General features: G+C 38.2%; 1 protein-coding gene across 1 annotated transcript in view; it reads right to left on the bottom strand.

The window, feature by feature from the left end:
• GPATCH2 (G-patch domain containing 2) overlaps window positions 1-19916 on the bottom strand; it is a 202166-nt gene that overhangs the window by 30682 nt on the left and 151568 nt on the right. Inside the window, 1 exon segment of the mRNA XM_032634110.1 lies at window positions 16771-16860. Coding sequence (XP_032490001.1) covers window positions 16771-16860 — 90 coding nt within the window.

Genomic DNA, 19916 nt, shown 5'->3' with positions numbered 1-19916 from the left:
ACTCTGTAAAATTTTTAGTACAAGCAATTAATTTGATATGAAGCTTTAGATACAGTAGAAGAGTTGGCTTTATGAAGAAGAGAAAAATCTAACCACCTTTTTAAGGAGATATGACTGATACATTCTAAAGGATGAATTCCTTTGCATGCTTTGGGTTCTATGGGCATAGGAACCAGTAAAAATTAACTATAACTCTCTATAAAACATAAATTAGTGAACTTCATATCTTAAAAGATATTCGACTTACATTACAAATTGCATTTTTCAATTGGGTTTATTTCTCCGATTCAGTTCAGGTCCAAGCAGAACTTCAGGTGTGCATTGATTTTTCTTAAATTTCACTGAAAGGTGAAGGGATGTGTGTGCTCCTGGTACATGTCTGTGTGAGAGCAGGGGGGATGCTTGGGATGTTGCCACCTCTCTGCTTTGAGTACTGATTCACATATTCTGTATAGTTAAACACTTCCATAGGATAAGAGATGTTTGAAATCCTCTGTGAGTCACAGAGAGGGCACTAGATGTCAAGATTGAGACCTTTCTTCTATCAGGGGAAAATATAAAGATGAATTGTTTTGGGGGGCTGAGTTAGAGAGCACCCAAGCTCAGTGATATCTTAGAGAAGGTTTGCTTCAGAAGGTTGGTACCTGTCCAGGAGGACAAGAAAAAGTTTTCATACAGCTGCAATATTTAGTTAAGGAGTTGCCCCGTGCCAGCTGGTATATGTGGTCTGTCCTCCTTCACCGTGAGGGTTAGAACTTGGTAAAGTGAAAAAGAACGGTCAAGTCCTTAGGAATTTAGGATCAGTCAGTCTCACAGTAATCTCATTGTGTGTTATCAGTGGCTCTACATTTGGCTTTTCAAAATTCTAGGATTTTAGAAGATCTTCGGGCAATGGAATTAAACAAACAAACAAATAAAAAGAAACTTCTGAACAGATCCTAGAGCACTGTATACTACCATAAAGAAGTTTTAAACTGGAATATAGACAATTTTACCCCTTACATAGATAGAATGAGTAGTCAACAAAAACCTTTTTTGAAAAATGGCGAATTTCCAGGTAACAAACTTGTAGAAAAGAATCATACAACAAGGTTACTTTATCCAATAAGAATGCTCACCTGATAGCCTAAGGAGAGCATAAGAGCAACTCACCTGGTAGTCTATAGTCCTCTAACCAACTTGTCCTTTTACCACGATACTCCTAGGAAAGAAGATAATTCTTAAAAGGAACGCGTCCTTAAAAGGAAATCTGGCAAGCCACGAGGCCTTTCCAATAGCAGGCTGAACTTCCTCTCCCTAACTGGCAGTATTTTCTTTAGGGGACCACCTGGGACAGGTCTGTTACATGCACAAACCTCCTCTCCCCACTTTAAAAAACTCTTGGGGGATTGACAAATTTCCAAAAGCCTATTAGACAGGAGCCCAGAGGAATTTTATCACAGTAAAACTACTCTGTATGAGACCATAATGGTGCAGACATGTCATTATATGCTTGTCCAAGCCCATAGAGTGTTCAATACCAAAAGTGAACGGTAATGCTAACTGTGGACTTCGGGTGATTTTTGATGTGTCAACGTAGGTTCATCAATTTTAACAGCGTCCCACTCTGGTGAGGGAAGTTGGTAACAGGGGAGGCTGTGCATGCGTGGGAGCAGGGGATTTATGAGAAATCTCTGTACCTTCCCCATAATTTTGCTGTGAACCTAAAACTACTCTAGAAAAAGAAAGGGTTAAAAAAATAACATTAGAAGGGTGATTCATGTGAGTTATCTTGGCCTTCACTCAACCAACAAAGGCCATTATAAAGAGAATAGTATTATTAGTCCTTAATAATGAAGATAACTAATCAACATCTAAACTAAGAGCAATTTAGAATCTCTGACGTTAGGGAGCAGATGATTCAGATATAACAATACGAGGCACAAAGTAAAAATGACTTGTTTTGCTTGGTTTGAAGGTAACTGCTTAGATGTTAGAAAGGGCAAATCAGTACCGTTCATTTTTTGTTCACCTTGTATATGGGCTGGACCATTGCCAGAAATCTGAATTCTTGGGAGAGCCACTTAAATCTTCGAATACATTGAGTCGATATTCTAACTTACTCTGATGGTTAAAATTTAAAATCAGTTTACTACAGTTGAGTTGATCTTAAAAAAATACCAACCTTTGGGAAGAAAGAGGTAGAAGGAAGTCTAGATTAATGGAATTTACAGTTCAGTCATGGTGAATTTAAAAAATATTTTCCTTTCCATAATTATTTTATGTTCTAAATGAGGTAAAATTTATAAAATCTGCATTAAAGTCATGTTGAGGGCACTCTGGTGATCACAACGATGAGGTTTATTTTTGTCGACATGTCAGAGGGAAACGTTAATTGCTGTTTGTCAACTGTGAACTTCATACTACACTGTCCAAGGATAGACAATGGGTGTCACCCTGTTAGAGAATCCTAACAAAAAAGCCATATTCAAGGAATATGAAATTGGCCAGCCTTTCAAACAAAGATGTGCTTCGGACTTCCCTGATGTGATGATAGGTGTTTTCGGTTACAACAGACAGGGCTGATGTGAAACACAACCCTTCCCGGCTAATCCCATTTTAGAAACATGTGGGCGTGCTCAGTTGCCAGGGCATGGAGCACACACATGAATGAATCAAGCTAAAGCATTAGAAATTACTGACATACAAGATCAAAATAAATAAGACAAATTGAGCTGTTCTTTACACCTAGAATGTAAATTGCTGAACATTTTTAAAAGGTAAAGGTGTTTAGCACCATGAATTGTGATGAAATCCCACTTCTATCATTGTGGCAGAACCGTACGCAGCTAGGAAGCTAGAGTGACAAGTTTGAGGCTTTGATGTTAGATTTCGGCTTCAAAAATAGAAGCTATGTTGTAATTTTAGAACAATGGGATACATAGCGCAAATGCAACTGGTAAAACATCTCTTCTTTGCTTTTCTTCTTAGGCAGATTTTCCTGAATTGGAGGCAGTGGCTGTGGGGATGCTTTTTGGTAGAGGAAATCCAAGTCCTAATCCTTTTGGCCTCTGCATGGCTTGAATCGGCTCAGCGATCCCCTTGCCATCTCGTCCGAGACCTGACCCAGGTGTCCAGCCCATATTCTGGAGCATTCGATTTCCAATGTTGTTTTCTAGGATTGGCTGGGCGTTTTCTCCTACAAATCCTGAAATTAGAAAATGACAAAAAAAAAAAAACAACCCCCCAAACCACTGTTATTTATGAACACAAGTGAAGAGCCTCTTAGGCTAAGAAAACCACATGTTCCTAAGTTTTTCTTTCAACCAGGTACCCGGGAGGGTTGTTGATTCACCTTTGGATAAGGAGCTTGCTGTAGTAGAGGGATCAATGAAAAAAGGGCCTTGGTTAGTTTCAGCTCTACCACTTAGTAGCTGGTTAAGTTATTTAACCTCTTTGGGGCTTCTGACTTCTCATCTGTAAAACAGGCATAACACAAAGCCATCAAAACTCAACTACCAGGTCATATCTTGTGGTTACTCTTCCTTGACAATTAAAGAAGTGGTCATCAAGCAACTAACATTAGAGACTGTGTAGGAAGAAAAGGGGTGAAAGTATTTTAAAACCACCTTTTAGTGAGAACATATTCAGTATGGTCTCCTGTAACGGGGCTTCCCCAAAAGTCTGTTGTAGAACTTTGAAGGATATAGTATTTGCCCACCATTCCGTCCTGAGGGCTCCAGGGATAAAGACCTTTCCAAAGGTCTGCAGGATGCCTGTGGCATACCAGCTCAGTCCTGGGTCCAGCATGTTTCTGCTCTGAAATGTAGGCTATGTTTTCCTAGACAGTCTGAGGGTTGAAATGAGCAGTTGTTGACAAGATCACTCACTACTCTCCAAGGCTTGTGAGTCAGATGTCTCTTTGGTACCAAACCATGTGCTCCCTGCACCCCTTTCCCATCATCATCCATCTTTCCTCCCTGATTTGGGATTATGACAGCACCTTCTACCTCACCTCACCCCGCCAAATTTGGGATTCTCTGTCCTACTTCTCTAAGATTGTGTTTAGGATGGTGGTACAAGGCACAGAAGGCTCCTTAAGCACCAGTAACAATAACAAAAAATATTATCTATGGGAACGCAGCATATAGAGTTCTATTTCTTGACCTGGGTGGTGGCTACATGAATGGCCAATTTATTATTGTGTTTTAAAACTGTATCTACACGTTTCGATATATTCTCTGGTACATGTATCTCACAGTAAAAAAATAGAATAATAAAGAAAAGAAATGTCAGGGTTGAGCTAACAGTATATTTAATCTGGTAATTTGTATCTGGCTTTCTGGGGGATAGCGAGTGGGTTTTTCCTTGTGATTCAAACTTACAGAAGGAAATTGCAAATAGAGATGAGTTTTATAACCGAAACTGATGAGTTTTATAACTGAAACTATAGAGTAATCATCAGTTGATTTTTGCAAGACCTTTACCAAACATTTTGATATTCTCAATCTTCAGTACATTTTCTGACTGAGAATAGAATACACTGTTGCCATTTGCTGACTTCATTACAGGGAGTGAGAACTGGGCTACCACAATAATGAGTTGGTTTCGGATTTTTCAAATTGGTTCTTAGCTCATTGAAACAAGTATCTTAATATGTAATAGAAAAAAACGGGCTTCCCTGGTGGCGCAGTGGTTAAGAATCTGCCTGCCAATGCACAGGGGCACAGGTTTGAGCCCTGGTCCGGGAAGATCCCACACGCCGCAGAGCAACTCAGCCCATGCACCACAACTACTGAGTCTGTGCTCTAGACCCCACGAGCCACAACTACTGAGCCATCGTGCCACAACTACTGAAGCCCGCGCACCTACAGCCCATGCTCTGCAACAAGAGAAGCCACGACAATGAGAAGCCCGTGCACCGCAACGAAGAGTAGCCCCCGCTCGCCGCAACTAAAGCCCACGCGCAGCAACGAAGACCCAACGCAGCCAAAAACCAAACAAGTAAATAAATAAATTTATTAAAAAAAAAGAAAAAAAAAAAGAGAGAAAACCTTCAACTGCAAACAGCTTGAATGGCCAAAGACTGGTACCAAAGAAAAATTCTGGACTAAAGTTATTTACTGCTTGACAAAGGCAAAATATACATACACAGAGATTTTATGTATACATTTAAACTACATAAAAATATACATATAAATACATATAAAATATAAAAAATGGAACTCTTAATTACCAAAAGAACAAAGAGAAGCGTTTTGTCAGACCTCTTGTTTACTATAACAACAAAAAGGCAATAAAGTTTTTTTTTAAGTTTTTACTTTGTAATTATGATAATGGTGACAACAAAGACAGACCACCATGGCATCTAACTGTTTTCCGAACAGCTGCTGCTCAGGTGTGTCAGATTAAATGGTGTACTAGCATTTTGTCTTATATCCCTAATTTTTTAGTGATCACCATGAATTAATTTAATTCCATCGATAAGCTAAGATCAGATCAGAGGGCTAATGCTGCTTTAGGTTACACATCTATTTAATCATATTTTCAATACAAGAGCTTTCAAAGGTTCAGGTTTAAATTTTAATATTTAAGAAAAAACATGAGGTCAATTTAAAACGTCTCTGCACAAATTGCTAAACTGCGGTCAATTCTCAGTTCGAAGTGAATAGTAAATAATGGATTCACTCTTGTAATTTTAAAATGTTGGTGTTTCAAGCATGGTGGCCTAGCAGTGGCCACCCTATTCCTCCCATGCTTTTTTGTCTATATTTTTAATTGAAGTATAGTTGATTTACAAGGTTGTGTTAGTTTCTGGCATACAGCAAAGTGATTCAGTAATACATACATATATATACATATATGTATACACATATATATATATTAAATATTCTTTTCCTTTATGGCTTATTACAGGATAATGAATATAGTTCCCTGCACTATACAGTAGGACCTTGTTTATCTATTTTATAAATAGTTGTGTGTATCTGCTACACACAACTTGTATACATTTAAACTGAATGTTTAAATGTATTCCTATTTTATCCCAACCCCCTATCCCATTTCCCCTTTGGTAACCATAAGTTCATGCTTGGTTTTTATACAGGCAGAAAAGAATCCATTCTCTCTCTTTTTAATGCTGGTTTCATTTTTCTTCGTAACAAAAAATAAAATAAAGCATTATCTTTACAGTAAAAAAAAAGAATATTTAATTTCTCAAATGTTAAATCTTTCCACACTGAAACAAAGATGCCATAAACAAACAAAAAACAATGGCTTTTCTATACAACTTAAAAAACAACAACAACAGATACTTCACTTTTCATGGGAAATGATTCTAGAGTGAGATCTACTATTGGTCGCTCATCCTTTTATGAGATTAAGACATGGGAGTGGAACAGCTCAGTCTCAGCACAGCATCCGACAAACATCATTTCCTTTTCTTTTGTTCCTAGCAGTGCTAAATCCTTTAAGTCCTTTCCTGGGAGGCTCTCCTCCTGCTTGGGCAATTTTAGCAACACAGAGCCCCCTAACCCTTCCGCCAGCCCTGCTCCCAGCCCCCTTTCTGCTGGATCTCTTACATCTATTACAGCTGAGTCGGTCCTTTCCCTTCAAATCTTCCAAAGTGTATTGTGGATGGTAGTTCACTGGTGTAATTGGCTCAAGAGATGAAAATCTTGTATCAGTCTCTTTTAGCTGCTAATCTATCCAGCTGACTGCAAGCCTAATTGGCACCTTGTTTAGTCATTTGGCTCCTAAAGTGTTGTATTGATGTTGGATAAACAGCCAGTGGAAGGGGAGGTGACACATGCTGCTTCCCACATAACAGCTAGTGCATTGCTTCAGTCCCGACCCTGTATTCAGAAGGCTTATAATGGTTTATGTTCATTCTTTCTTCCCATCCGTCCTCTTTCCCCATTACTTTACTAGCCAGCTGAAGGGCAGGATTATTGTTATTATTATATGTGACGTTATTAGAATTGCAATTTATAATACTGTCCTCTGTTCTCAGTAACTAATTTAGGGACATGGGTTTTTGATTGCTGTTAAGAAAAGAAACAGCATTGAGCACAGTTTGGGATGTGAGAAAGTGGTAGCTGTTACTAGTTTTTGTCAAATGTTTTAATTATTTCTTAATATAGAAAAGCCTAATTCAGACCATTCTACATTTTATCTGCAATATTTCAGACATTTTTCATGGGAATTTTGTTAAAGAAAATCAGTTCAAATAGATAACTGCTTAAAAATACAAGCCACTTTTTAGAAAATGAAATGTAAAACTAGTTTCTTGGTTTTTTTTTTAAATTAATTAATTGGCTGTGTTGGGTCTTCCTTGCTGCAGGCGGGCCTTCTCTAGTTGCAGTGAGCGGGGGTTACTCTTTATGGTGTGTGGGCTTCTCATTGCGGTGGCTTCTCTTGTTGTGGAGCGCGGGCTCTAGGAGAGTGGGCTTCAGTAGCTGTGGCTCGCGGGCTCTGTAGTTGTGGCTCGCGGGCTCTAGAGCACAGGCTCAGTAGCTGTGGTGCACGGGCTTAGTTGCTCCGCAGCATGTGGGATCTTCCCGGACCAGGGATCGAATCTGTGTCCCCTGCATTGGGGGCAGATTCTTAACCACTGCGCCACCAGGGAAGCCGTTTTTGTTTTTGTTTTTTTTTCTTAAATGATGAAAACTTTGCATAGTAGGGAGTGAAAAAACATGGTCAGTATTGACATGTCTGGAGAAGGGAGTGTTTTTTTTTTTTTTTTTTTTTTTTTGCAGTACGCGGCCCTTTCACTGTTGTGGAGTCTCCCGTTGCGGAGCGCAGGCTCAGCGGCCATGGCTCACGGACCCAGCCGCTCCGCGGCATGCGGGATCCCCCAGGACCGGGAAACGAAACCATGTTCCCTGCATCGGCAGGCGGACTCTCAACCACTGCGCCACCAGGGAAGCCCGGGGAATGTTTTTATTAAAACACTGAAGGCACACAGGGATGTTTGATGCTATAATATGATCAGGACCATTTATGGTCTACCTACTACGTACCTGGCAAGTGGTTTAATTGCTAGGCATGTAACATTCGTTATCTCCATTCCTCATAACAGTTGTGCGGGGGGGAATTATAATGGGCCTCAGAGAGATGAAGTACTTGACCATTACCACATCCTAAGCTAAGATTCAAACTTTGGTTAAGCTTACTCTTAAAGCCTACACACTTGCCATTACCTACACTGCCTCCCTATGAGCATTAATGGCAAATAAACAATTTTAGTGGAGATGATGCTCCAAACCATTAAAATAAATTAATTGGGTTACATATTAATTGCAATATTAACTTCTCTCAATTTGCATTTGGACAGTATTCAGCGTAGTACACACACTGACATACTTGGATAACTTAAAATATAATGGTGCAGCTCTTAGAGATTACCAGTGCTTCTGTAGCCATCATTTCTTTTGATCTTCTATAGCAACCTGAAAGGTTATTATTGACTCCACTTACAGAAGAAACTGAGGTTTAAAGAGGAAATGCACCTGCCCAAAGTCAACTAGTCAGAAAGTGCCCCAGTTAGAACTTGAATTTAGGACATCTGAGTCTTAATGTTACCCTTTCACTGAACATTGATCTTAAAATATTCTATCACCATTAGTTTGCATTATGTCATTTCTTCTGCCACATTTCCCCAAATGACTGAGATTTTAATATATCCATAAATTTCAAACTCCTGAAAAAAAACTGCTAAACTCGCATAGCAAGTCTGTTTGAAGAGTGTTTCAACTTTCCTGAAATACCTCAAAATTCCCTTGTTTGTTATTAACCCAGCTACTCTAGCTTTCTTTGGCTGAGATTTAAATGACAATTTATGTTTTAGTTGTATTTATTGTAAACAGCATATACTGATTTTTTATTCATTATGATAATCCTTGAATTTAATGGATGCATTTACTCCATTTACATATTGTGATTACTGATTGTTTGGATTTTACACTGTTACTTAAGCTATTTACCTTGCCTTTTCTATACATTTTTGTTTCCCCTTTCTGGCATCCATTGCTTGCTTATACAGCTTGAAAATTACATATTATATTTCTATTCTTTTAATGATTACTTTTAAACGTTAACACGCATACCTGACTTATTATTCCCTCACATTTTACATATTATTGTTGTCCAGAGTTTTAGCTCCATCTTACTTTTCTACACCCAGATTAATCCTCTTTATGGTCATTGTCACTATCATCATTATTACTTTTATACACTCAATGTAAGTTTAGCTTTATGCACGTTTAACAATTTCTTTGCTCCCAACTCCTTCTTGATTTTTATTCTTTTTCTTTTTTCATGGATTCCATTTTCTTCTATATGAGTTATTGAATTTAGTAATGATGGGTCTTTACCTGAAAATGTCTTAATTTCATCCTCACTCTTGGGAAATAATTTAACTGGAGAGAAAACTCTATGATGATTCAGTTATTTCATCTCACACTTTGAAAATATTCTCTAATTTTCTTCATTGCACCGTTCTTTCTAAGTTTGTTGCCAGTGTAATTTCATTCCTACGTAGGTTATATCTTTTCTCCTTGGTTGCCCTTAAGTTCTCCTCTTTGTCTTTGGTGTTCTAAAGTTTTATTACAGTGTGTCTAGGTATGACCTTATTTATATTTACAACTTCTCGATAGACTTGTACTTTTTGAACATGAAGATTCAAGTTTTCTTCATTTTTAAAAATTCTGCCATTTTCATTGAATTCTTTCAACATTCTCCTGGAATAGTGCACTTCCCTATTCTTTCTACTTTTTCTGGAAGTTCTGTTGTATTAGACATATATTGAACTGCATGCTCCTTCAAGTTCTCTGGCTATTCTTTCATATTTTCCAAATTTTTATCCCTCTGTGCTTCTTTTAGGTAGTTTCTTCAGATCGCTCTTAAAACTCACTGTTGTTTTTTTTTTTTCAGCTGTATCTAATGTACTGTTCAACTCATCCAGTGAGTTTATAATTCTCAAGATATTTTCATAATAAATAAAATAATCTCAAATTTCTACTTGGTTCTTTATTACATCTGTCTTTTCTTTTTTCAATTATTCCCCTTCGTTCTGAATGTTTTAATAACGGATTCTTTTAGTTTTGGTTTGTGAGGTCATCTTCATAGGTTCTCATTTGTGGTGGTTCTTGAGACATGGGGTTGAAGGTGTGTACCTCTAGAGTGGTTTTGCACTTGCTTCAAAGACCAGTTTTTATGCTAATTTTTGGCTTGGTGTCATTTGAAACTAGAAAATCATATGTGAAGGTAGGCTCTTGGTTACAAATCTTCAGAGAGTTTTCTACTTGGAGCCTCGGTGGAAACCAGATTCTTAATTTTCCTGTGCTTGTGGGTGAGTTTTGTTTCTAGTCTGCCTTGTCCTGAGGATAGAGCTTATCAGACATTCTGGCTTGATAAGGAGCCTTACACAAGCTCCCCAGCTTGCCTCTCTTTCCACGAGGGCACTAACCAACAAGCCTCAAGGCTTCTGAGACTGGCATAGGCATGGGGGTGCTTGGGACCATTTCTCTCTTTCTTTCCTGCACTCTCAGCTATGCATCTAAAGGAGATGGTTTCACATATTATTCAGCATGTCCAGGTATTCTGTGGTTTGAGCACTTTCTCATTATTTAGTCTTTCATACTGTCAGGAACAGCAATTATTTTCTATCTAACATGTGTCTTACCTTCTTAAGTGTTTCTTGTATCATATGACAATGGAGAGCTATTTAAGACTCTACTGAGACACATGACTGAAAGGTGGTTCATATATCCAAGAGGGAGAGAGTTACATACTTCCTAGGCTTTTGCAATATGTTTAGATATAGTTTGGTTTCAAAATGAATAACAACAATTCCCCGCCCTCTGCCCCCCTCCCCCACTGAAGTCTGCCTGTTTTAAAATCCTGGAAGAGATAAGATAATCTACAGTGGTCATACAGATCCAGTGACAAAAGAAAATAAAAATAAAAAAAATAGGGGACTTCCCTGGTGGCACAGCGGTTAAGAATCCACCTGCCAAGGCAGGGGACACGGGTTCGATTCCTGGTCCGGGAAGATCTCACATGCCACGGAGCAACTAAGCCCATGCGCCACAACTACAAAGCCTGTGCTCTAGAGCCCGCGAGCCACAACTACTGAGCCCATGCGCCACAACTACTGAAGCCCGTGTGCCTAGAGCCTGTGCTCCGCAGCAAGAGAAGCCACCGCAACGAGAAGCACGCGCGCAGCAACGAAGAGCCAGCACGGCCGGAAAAAAAAAAACAGAGGTTAACGTGGTAAATTTAAAATATATAATTATTGATAAGATAAATTTGGACAACTGAAGAGACATAACATCTTGAAAAGGAGCTTGGTTACATCAAACATTTCCTGATTATGTTCAGTATGACTTAAAAGCACACCTTTTAGAAACCTTCACCCATTATGATTTACAATCTGCCTTTATTGCCTTCAGTCTTCATAAAGATTATTTTATTATTGAAATATCGGTAGGATGCAGAGGAGAAGTCACAAAAAGCTGTGATGTAACCCCTTGCTAAGAAGTTGCATGCCCACAAAGACACAGTTATGCTGGAGCAGTATCTACACCGAGATATCGAACTTCTAATTTAAAATGTAGAGAAGAAAGTCTACTACTTATGATAAATACTTTCCCTATGATAATATTTCAATAGAAAGCAAAATAGTAACAGCAAATACTAATTGTGGATAACAATGAATTTAGTAATACATAGTGGACAAAACATTTTTTTAAAAATGTGGTAGGGCTTCCCTGGTGGCGCAGTGGTTGAGAGTCTGCCTGCCGATGCAGGGGACACGGGTTTGTGCCCCGGTCCGGGAAGACCCCACATGCCGCGGAGCGGCTGGGCCCGTGAGCCATGGCCGCTGAGCCTGCGCATCTGGAGCCTGTGCTCCGCAACGGGAGAGGCCACAACAGTGAGAGGCCCATGTACCGCAAAAAAAAAAAAAAAAATGTGGTAGGCACAATATCTCAATAAACATACTTAAGTCTTTTTAGTATCAAATCCTCAGTAAGCTGTGACTTCTACCAAAAACACAAGACCATAACCAACATTGCTGACGGCCTTTTAAAAACGTGTTAATAACATTCCTATTTTGCTCACTGCTTTTCTTTACCTTTACAGATGACATTTTTCAAACTATGAAATGCATTCTGCCGGCAAACCTTCTTGCTTCAACAGTTCTCAGTTTTATAATAGTAAATCTACATTCTTTGCTACTGAGACATCCACTATCTTTTGGCATGTGACTTTGAATGAGGCAGAGAACAAGCCATACATTTAAAAATCAATACCTAACCTTATCAATATTCATTTTACTTTGTCAATACAAAATACGAAGGTGAAAGAGCAGTAAAAAGCTAAAGCACTGAAATAAATTCAGTGTTCCTGTCACAATTAATAAATGTTCAACCGATAACACTACTGGCTAGTCTATAGCCTTACTTAAATTATGCTTCAGTGTTATTGTTACAACAGGGTGGGTAAAATGTTCAATACACTAGCAGGTAGAGATGATCAGATTTGGGGTTATTAATTTCATAGGGAACTTAAAATCTTTAAAAATATTATTTATTATGGATACAGTATATAACTGTTTAGCATCTTAAATTGTTGTATAAGCACAGTTTGGGATTATAAAGTGCCTAATTATAGTTTTCTGATAAACTCTGGCTAAATCTTTTCTAAATCTGCTATTTGATGACATAATATGTCATATATAAATCAGAGGGGATCATCAAACAATATTCAGACTGTCAGCCTTTTAACTCCCATTCCTGATTTCAAATCAGAAAGTGTTACCTTCACCTGTCTTTTTCCAGCTTTGATTGAATGTTGACTAAAGGTAGAAGGAACTGTGAAAACACAATTCAATGTGTTTTCTGGGAGGTCTATAAGGGCCTACAAAATGGCAAGAATAGTTTCTTGAAAATAATTCTACATGCTAACTCAACTTTGGAAGCTTATAAAGATAAGATTCTTTGTTATGTGATTAACTATATTCCAGAATTTGAAAACTATAATTTTTGGAGACAAGATGATCTAGGATTCATAACCTTATTATCAAAGTGCATTTATGCAAAAGCATTTCTTACTTGAATTTGGAGAATAATCTTCACCTTAGAGTTGATTCATTTGTATTGGAAGATATTCTTTTTAAAACTAAGGATTTTTTTTTTTTTTGCGCAGTACGCGGGCCTCTCACTGTTGTGGCCCCTCCCGTTGCGTTGCGGAGCACAGGCTCCGGACGCGCAGGCTCAGCGGCCATGGCTCACGGGCCCAACCACTCCGCGGCACGTGGGATCTTCCCGGACCGGGGCACGAACCCGTGTCCCCTGCATCGGCAGGCGGGACTCTCAACCACTGCGCCACCAGGGAAGCCCAAAACTAAGGATTTTAAAGTAACCTCATTCTCTTCCCCTTTGAGAGGAACGGTTATGCATGGATTGTAAAAATGCATCGAAAATGAGCAACCTAATTCTCCCACTCCAATACTATCGGATTAATTACAAAAATGCCTTAAATTTCTATAAGTTATGTTCTTTTAGGTAAATAATCTAGTAATAGAATCAAAATCTTGAGTCTTAAGAGAAGCACTAAAGTTTTGAAATATAACACTGGAATATGCTGGTGTAAGCTTATGAATGTCTTAGGCTAAAGTTTAATGTTTATACCTATACGCTGTAAAAATGATTTCCTCTGATGCTACTGAGTTGTAACATCAAAATCACCCTGTAGAAATAATCACATTACGCTCTCCCCAACCATTATGCATTTTCCTTCTCACTTCACATATGTTCAGAGTGTTAGGACCTGACCCTGATAGTCTCTCTTCCTTATTGCTGGCTCTGAGGTGCTTTAGTCACATTCCCAAGATTGTTCTTGTACTATTTCTGCCACCAGTGTTTGAATCATTGAAAGGTAAGAGAATTCAGGGGTCCATTCAACTGGAATGGGAATATTAAAGAACGCTATACCTGCCTTATGAAAGATTTGAGGAACTTATGACATGTATTTGATCTAAAAGTGGCTGTATGTTCCTGTATAAAGAGATATATTAGAAGTGTTGTAATGAAAGTTCTGTATTTCTATACAGCAAATTTAGATAAATCTTTTATGGCACTTAAGATACATAATAGTCTATATAAATATAAATAAATTATATAATAGTCTATTTATATATAAAGATATATATATATATAAAATTGCATAAGAAACATGGAATAAGACGGTCTTTATATATATATTCTTACAGAAAGGCCATATGTATGTTATGAAAAGATCGTGAGTTTAGGAGTCATGCAGACATTGGCTTGAATCCTCCCTTTGCCCTTCGATCATTCTGCCTTCTTAGGTAGCTAAGAAGACCCTAACACATGTCTGAATCTTCATTTTATGGTGTAAAGGGAATGATAATAACACCTAAGTCATCAAGTTGTTGCAAAGATAAAATAAGGTTTTGGTACATAGTAGGCACCCAGTAAGTAGTAAATATTATTCTACATGAACACAAACACATTCTGCACACAGGTATTTCCTACTTCCAAATTCTGAAAATTCAACAAAGTTAGAGGATGGAGATCAGATATCGCACTTGTAACTATACTTATAACTACAGTTCATAATTTAGCCCTTTATGTGGATGGAACAACTGTATGTGGGTGCTCCAATTTTAAGTTATTCTTTAATGTTTTAGTGCTGAACTATGGGATAGGTCTACTGAATACAGAATTCAAGCTTCACCTCTTTTACTTCCTTTGAAATCATCATGTCAAGATATCTGTCTATTCATATCTGTTATCTATATCTGTATTTTCCCCTTCTCACTGCTTACTCTCCTGTTGAATCTGAGTCTTATTTTCATATTCTGTAATTAATCTTGGAGAACATAACTCTTCCTATAAAAGAATTCCTAAATGAAGCTGAGAGAGACAGTTTATAAATATGAATGGTTAAGGACCCCAAGCAAGAGGCCACTACTATAATAATAACTTTGTAATTGATCAAGGATCTACATGGAAAGCATTTTCTCATAGTCAGTTTGCTGAATTACAAACCCATACAGTTAATTGTTTGTTCCTGTGCGCGTGTCCACATTTAAGCCCTAGCCGGCTCCCTTATCACAGGTTTTTATCTCTGCTTCCCACACCACTGCTCTTGCACGAGATCTTTTTTTTTCTATTTACCATCTTTATTGGAGTATAATTGCTTTACAATGTTGTGTTAGTTTCTGCTGTATAACAAAGTGAATCAGCTCTACATATATATATATCCCCATATCCCCTCCCTCTTGCGTCTCCCTCCCTCCCGCCCTCCCTACCCCACCCCTCCAGGTGGTCACAAAGCACCGAGCTGATCTCCCTGTGCTATGCGGCTGCTTCCCACTAGCTATCTATTCTACATTTGGTAGTGTATATATGTCCATGCCACTCTCTCACTTCGTCCCAGCTTACCCTTCCCCCTCCCTGTGTCCTCAAGTCCATTCTCTACATCTACGTCTTTATTCCTGTCCTCCCCCTAGGTTCTTCAGAACCATTTTTGTTTTCTGAGATTCCACATGTATGTGTTAGCATACGATATTTGTTTTTCTCTTTCTGACTTACTTTACCCTGTATGAAAGACTCTAGGTCCATCCACCTCACTAGAAATAACTCAATTTCGTTTCTTTTTATGGTTGAGTGATATTCCATTGTATGTATGTGCCACATCTTCTTTATCCGTTCATCTGTCGATGGACACTTAGGTTGCTTCCGTGTCCTGGCTATTGTAAATAGAGCTGCAATGAACACTGTGGTACATGACTCTTTTTGAATTATCGTTTTCTCAGGGTAAATTGCACGAGATCTTGCAATACATATTAATCTTATTCTTATCCTTCCTTACCAAGCTCAGGTCTTTGCCTTTCCAGGAAGGCTTCCTGTCCCCTTTGGTCTAGTGACTTCTCTTAGCTCAAAACCTGTGGTTCTCCCTATAATACACTCATTAGAATGACATGGTGTTTGAGGTGGAAATGATGAGAGATCTTTTATTCTTTTTTTTTTTTTTTTTTTTTTTTTTTTTTGCTGTACGCGGGACTCTCACTGCTGTGGCCTCTCCTGTTGCGGAGCACAGTTTCTGGACGCACAGGCTCAGCGGCCATGGCTCACGGGCATAGCCGCTCCACGGCATGTGGGATCTTCCTGGACCAGGGCACGAACCCATGTCCCCTGCATCGGCAGGCGGACTCTCAACCACTGCACCACCAGGGAAGCCCCGAGATCTTTTATTCTAATGCTAACTTGTCTAAGTAAGGAAAGACAAAATCAAAGATCTCTGCAGAGCTGGGTGTAGAAACCAGACTGCCACATTCATGACCAGGCTGGCATCTACTACCACATGGGCCTTGTGTTTTGAGGCTGCTTCAATACTTGTGAATTCATTACTATTAATTTCCTCTGGGGTTATTTACCTTTTCATCAATTTATGCCTTGTTTTCCCAACAAGTCTGTAACTTTCTTGAGGCCAAAGACACAGCCTTTGAAGTATCTGTATCCTGTAATACCTCACCCAGTTTTGCAGGTGTGTAGGAAATACTTAGTGATCGGCGGCCTGAAAAAACCTACACACGGAACTCACAATACATCCTGACACCAAACGCAAATGATTTGCTTTACTGGTTTCTTGTAACTGTGCTTCCTCCTCAGTGCTAGTGATTAAGGGTTATCTGTATTTTACTCTTGATGATTTATGAACTTTATATGTGTGTTTTGCCCCAAGCCCTTTTTCTTTTACCTGCTGTCAGTAGGTCCAGGCAAAGGTGCAGCTTTTCTTCTCCGTTTGATGTCTCCAGTGCATAGGGATCCTAAATGCATGCTTGTTTGCCTACAAGTAATTATCAGAAAAAACTATTAACAAAGGAGGGGAAAAAATGACACATAAATACACAGCTTGTATAATCTGAACCTAAATCAAAACATTCTCAACAAAGATGGAGCAGCCTAGTAAAACCACCAATCTTGTTTATATCGAAACATAATTACGTTTGTTGACAAGCGTTCAGCAGCTAAATGCGCCATCATAAATGTTACTGGAATGAATAATATAAAGGAATGCTTTTTAATTTTCAAAACTGGCAATCTTTCTGGCTCAACATAAAATCAAGCACTGTTGCTTCTGACAGGAAAATAGCTAAGATTAATTATCTAAAGAGAGCACAATATTGTTGCTAGGTTATCAATTGGTTACTAATGCTTTACTGTCAGAACAACCATTTATACAGGAAAAGTATGATCAATTTCTTTTAGGATATTATGTGGCAGTGAATTCTCTTAAAACATTTTAAATAGAAGGAAATAGTGATGTTCTTCCTGACAAGTCACAGGATTAGAATTCTTTAATTATTTATTAGCTAGGTGAGGAAACAATTTGAATGCGTTAATGCTGATAATGATACTAGGCAAGCTAACGTGATATTGGATTACCTTTGTAAAGACATGATGTATAAGAACTAAGAAGCAGACCTTCTGCTACTCTTGGAACTAGTCAGAATTAGACTGTCTGTCTAACATGGACTCCTAAATTTACGAGTTTTGGAAAAATTAGAAATGGCTCAATTGGAAATCAAGACAAACTAATAAGATGGAAAAGCTGTGAAAGTCTTCAAGATTTTCAGGCTATAGAGGACTCTTATGTTCACGTCCTGGATTATAATCCCCGACATGGGGTTGGGATAGTACCTGGGGATCATGAAGCAGAAATAAATAAAGCATGTTTACTAGAAAACACGACTTTTTAGTAATTCAGAGAGATATGTGGTAGTATACTGAAGTTTTATAGGGCCCAATTAGAAAACAACCAGATTATTAGAGAAAAATGTAAAAGGAAGAAACTAATTCAGGTAAGACTCAAAATATATACTTCCACACTTATACCCAGGTGTTTAAATATAATGAAAGATTGGAGTTGGGGAGTAAAATTACATTAAATACAGATTCTATCTATAACGTACAAAGTAAAGTACAATCAATGAGCTGGCTAATCCAAGGGGTATATACAACCAAAGAAGCATACTGTGAAAATCTATCAATATAGGTAGAAGCAAACGGGTATTTATCTAGTTTTCTCTTCCCTTTGTATTGATGGCATAATGATTCTCTTTTATAAATATTTATAATTATTAAAATATTTTTTCTTTTATAAATATTTATAATTATTAAAATATTTTTAAAAATTAGTTCATTCAATTAATGATTAACTTTGCAGAAATACATACACACACATCAAATGTTTACTAGTGTGTATAACTAGTATGTATAACGATAACATTGTTATTGGATTTGAAGTGTGGTTTTGGCTCATAATACCAAGAAAAAATAAATAGCTATATTTATTTTATATAGGTAAATATATATTATATATATTTATTTTATAAACATATTTATATTTATATTTATATATATTTATATATTTTTAAAGCTATATTGAAATTAAAAAAATTAAAAGTCACATCCTTTTTTTTTTTTTTGCGGTACGCAGGCCTCTCACTGTTGTGGCCTCTCCTGTTGCAGAGCACAGGCTCTGGACGCGCAGGCTCAGCGGCCATGGCTCACGGGCCCAGCCGCTCCGCGGCATGTGGGATCCTCCCGGACCGGGGCACAAACCCGTGTCCCCTGCATCGGCAGGCGGACTCTCAACCACTGCGCCACCAGGGAAGCCCAGTATCACATCCTTTTTATAAAAAATTAATGAATTCACTTATCCAGCAAGCAATTATTAGTATCTACTGCTGAGTTAGCATAAGACTCCATAGTGATGGTGAAGATGAGGAAAAAGGAAGTGGAAGATACCAACGAAATGGAAAGTTCAGTTCTTATTATTGGAAGAGTTTTAAGTCTGAGTGGGGAGATTAAGTCAAAATATATGAAATAATTAGTGGCAGGCACAATGAACTTTCTTAATATTACTAGAGATTATGATATTTAGTCCTTAAAACAATTCTAAGCGTTTACTGACTATACCTTTTTTCTCTGTAGGGAAAAGTCGGTGCTTCAATGGAAAACTATAGAGTACACTCTTCTACTCACCTGATTCTGATTCTATGGGAGCTATTTTACAACTCTAAGTTATAGATAACTGAAAGCAATGGAAAATAACTCTTGTCTGCAGTAATGCAAATGAGTTCTGTCCTGAGGAAGGACAATCCTCCCCGCCGTGGAAAAGCCAGTTTGCACCCGTCGGTACATTCATTCAATCTTCCTTACTCTATATACATTTGTGCTTCTTTCATTTCTCCTTTGAACCCATTATAACATCTGCCTGGTTCCCTCATTGATCAATGAGTTAAAATCTCAAATGCATATTCATTTTATATCTGTAAAAGAGACATGATTTTACCTATTTGTACAACATTATCCTTACACATCTCCGATCCCTCTTGAAACCTCTCCCCTAGAAAAAAGACTGGAGTAGTTCACCTTCCGCAGAGCATGTACCAGACAGGCGCGGCTAACAGGACTAGCTGAGGAGGGGAAAGTAACATTCTGAAAGTGGGAACAAAGTGGGAACCCGAATTCTGGAGTGTGGCCCTTCTGTTATGGAGCTGTGAAAACCAACCCATGGACGATCTACTTCTTATACTCTTGTTAAAACATAAATATTCTTAGAATAAGCCACTGCTGGTCAGGTTTTCTATACCTGTTGCTGAAAGCATTTCTAAATGATAAAGAGTTTGTTCTGTTCAGAGAATTTTGAGTAGTTCAGGATGTGTGGGTAGCAGTGTTTACAGAAGGAACTATATAATAGGACGGAAGAAGAACACTGGGGCTCGACCATGGGCCATATGTGCCACATTTGCCCCGTGAAGGTGTTTGGATTTTATAGCTGCTGTGGGGTCATTAAAGATCATTTAGCAGAAGCCAGCTGGCCAGATTCATGGGATG

The sequence above is a fragment of the Phocoena sinus genome, chromosome 1 (genome assembly GCF_008692025.1).
Source record: "Phocoena sinus isolate mPhoSin1 chromosome 1, mPhoSin1.pri, whole genome shotgun sequence".
Taxonomy (NCBI): domain Eukaryota; kingdom Metazoa; phylum Chordata; class Mammalia; order Artiodactyla; family Phocoenidae; genus Phocoena; species Phocoena sinus.
Note: the sequence above shows the minus strand (reverse complement) of the source record. Positions and strands in the feature narration are given on the sequence as shown.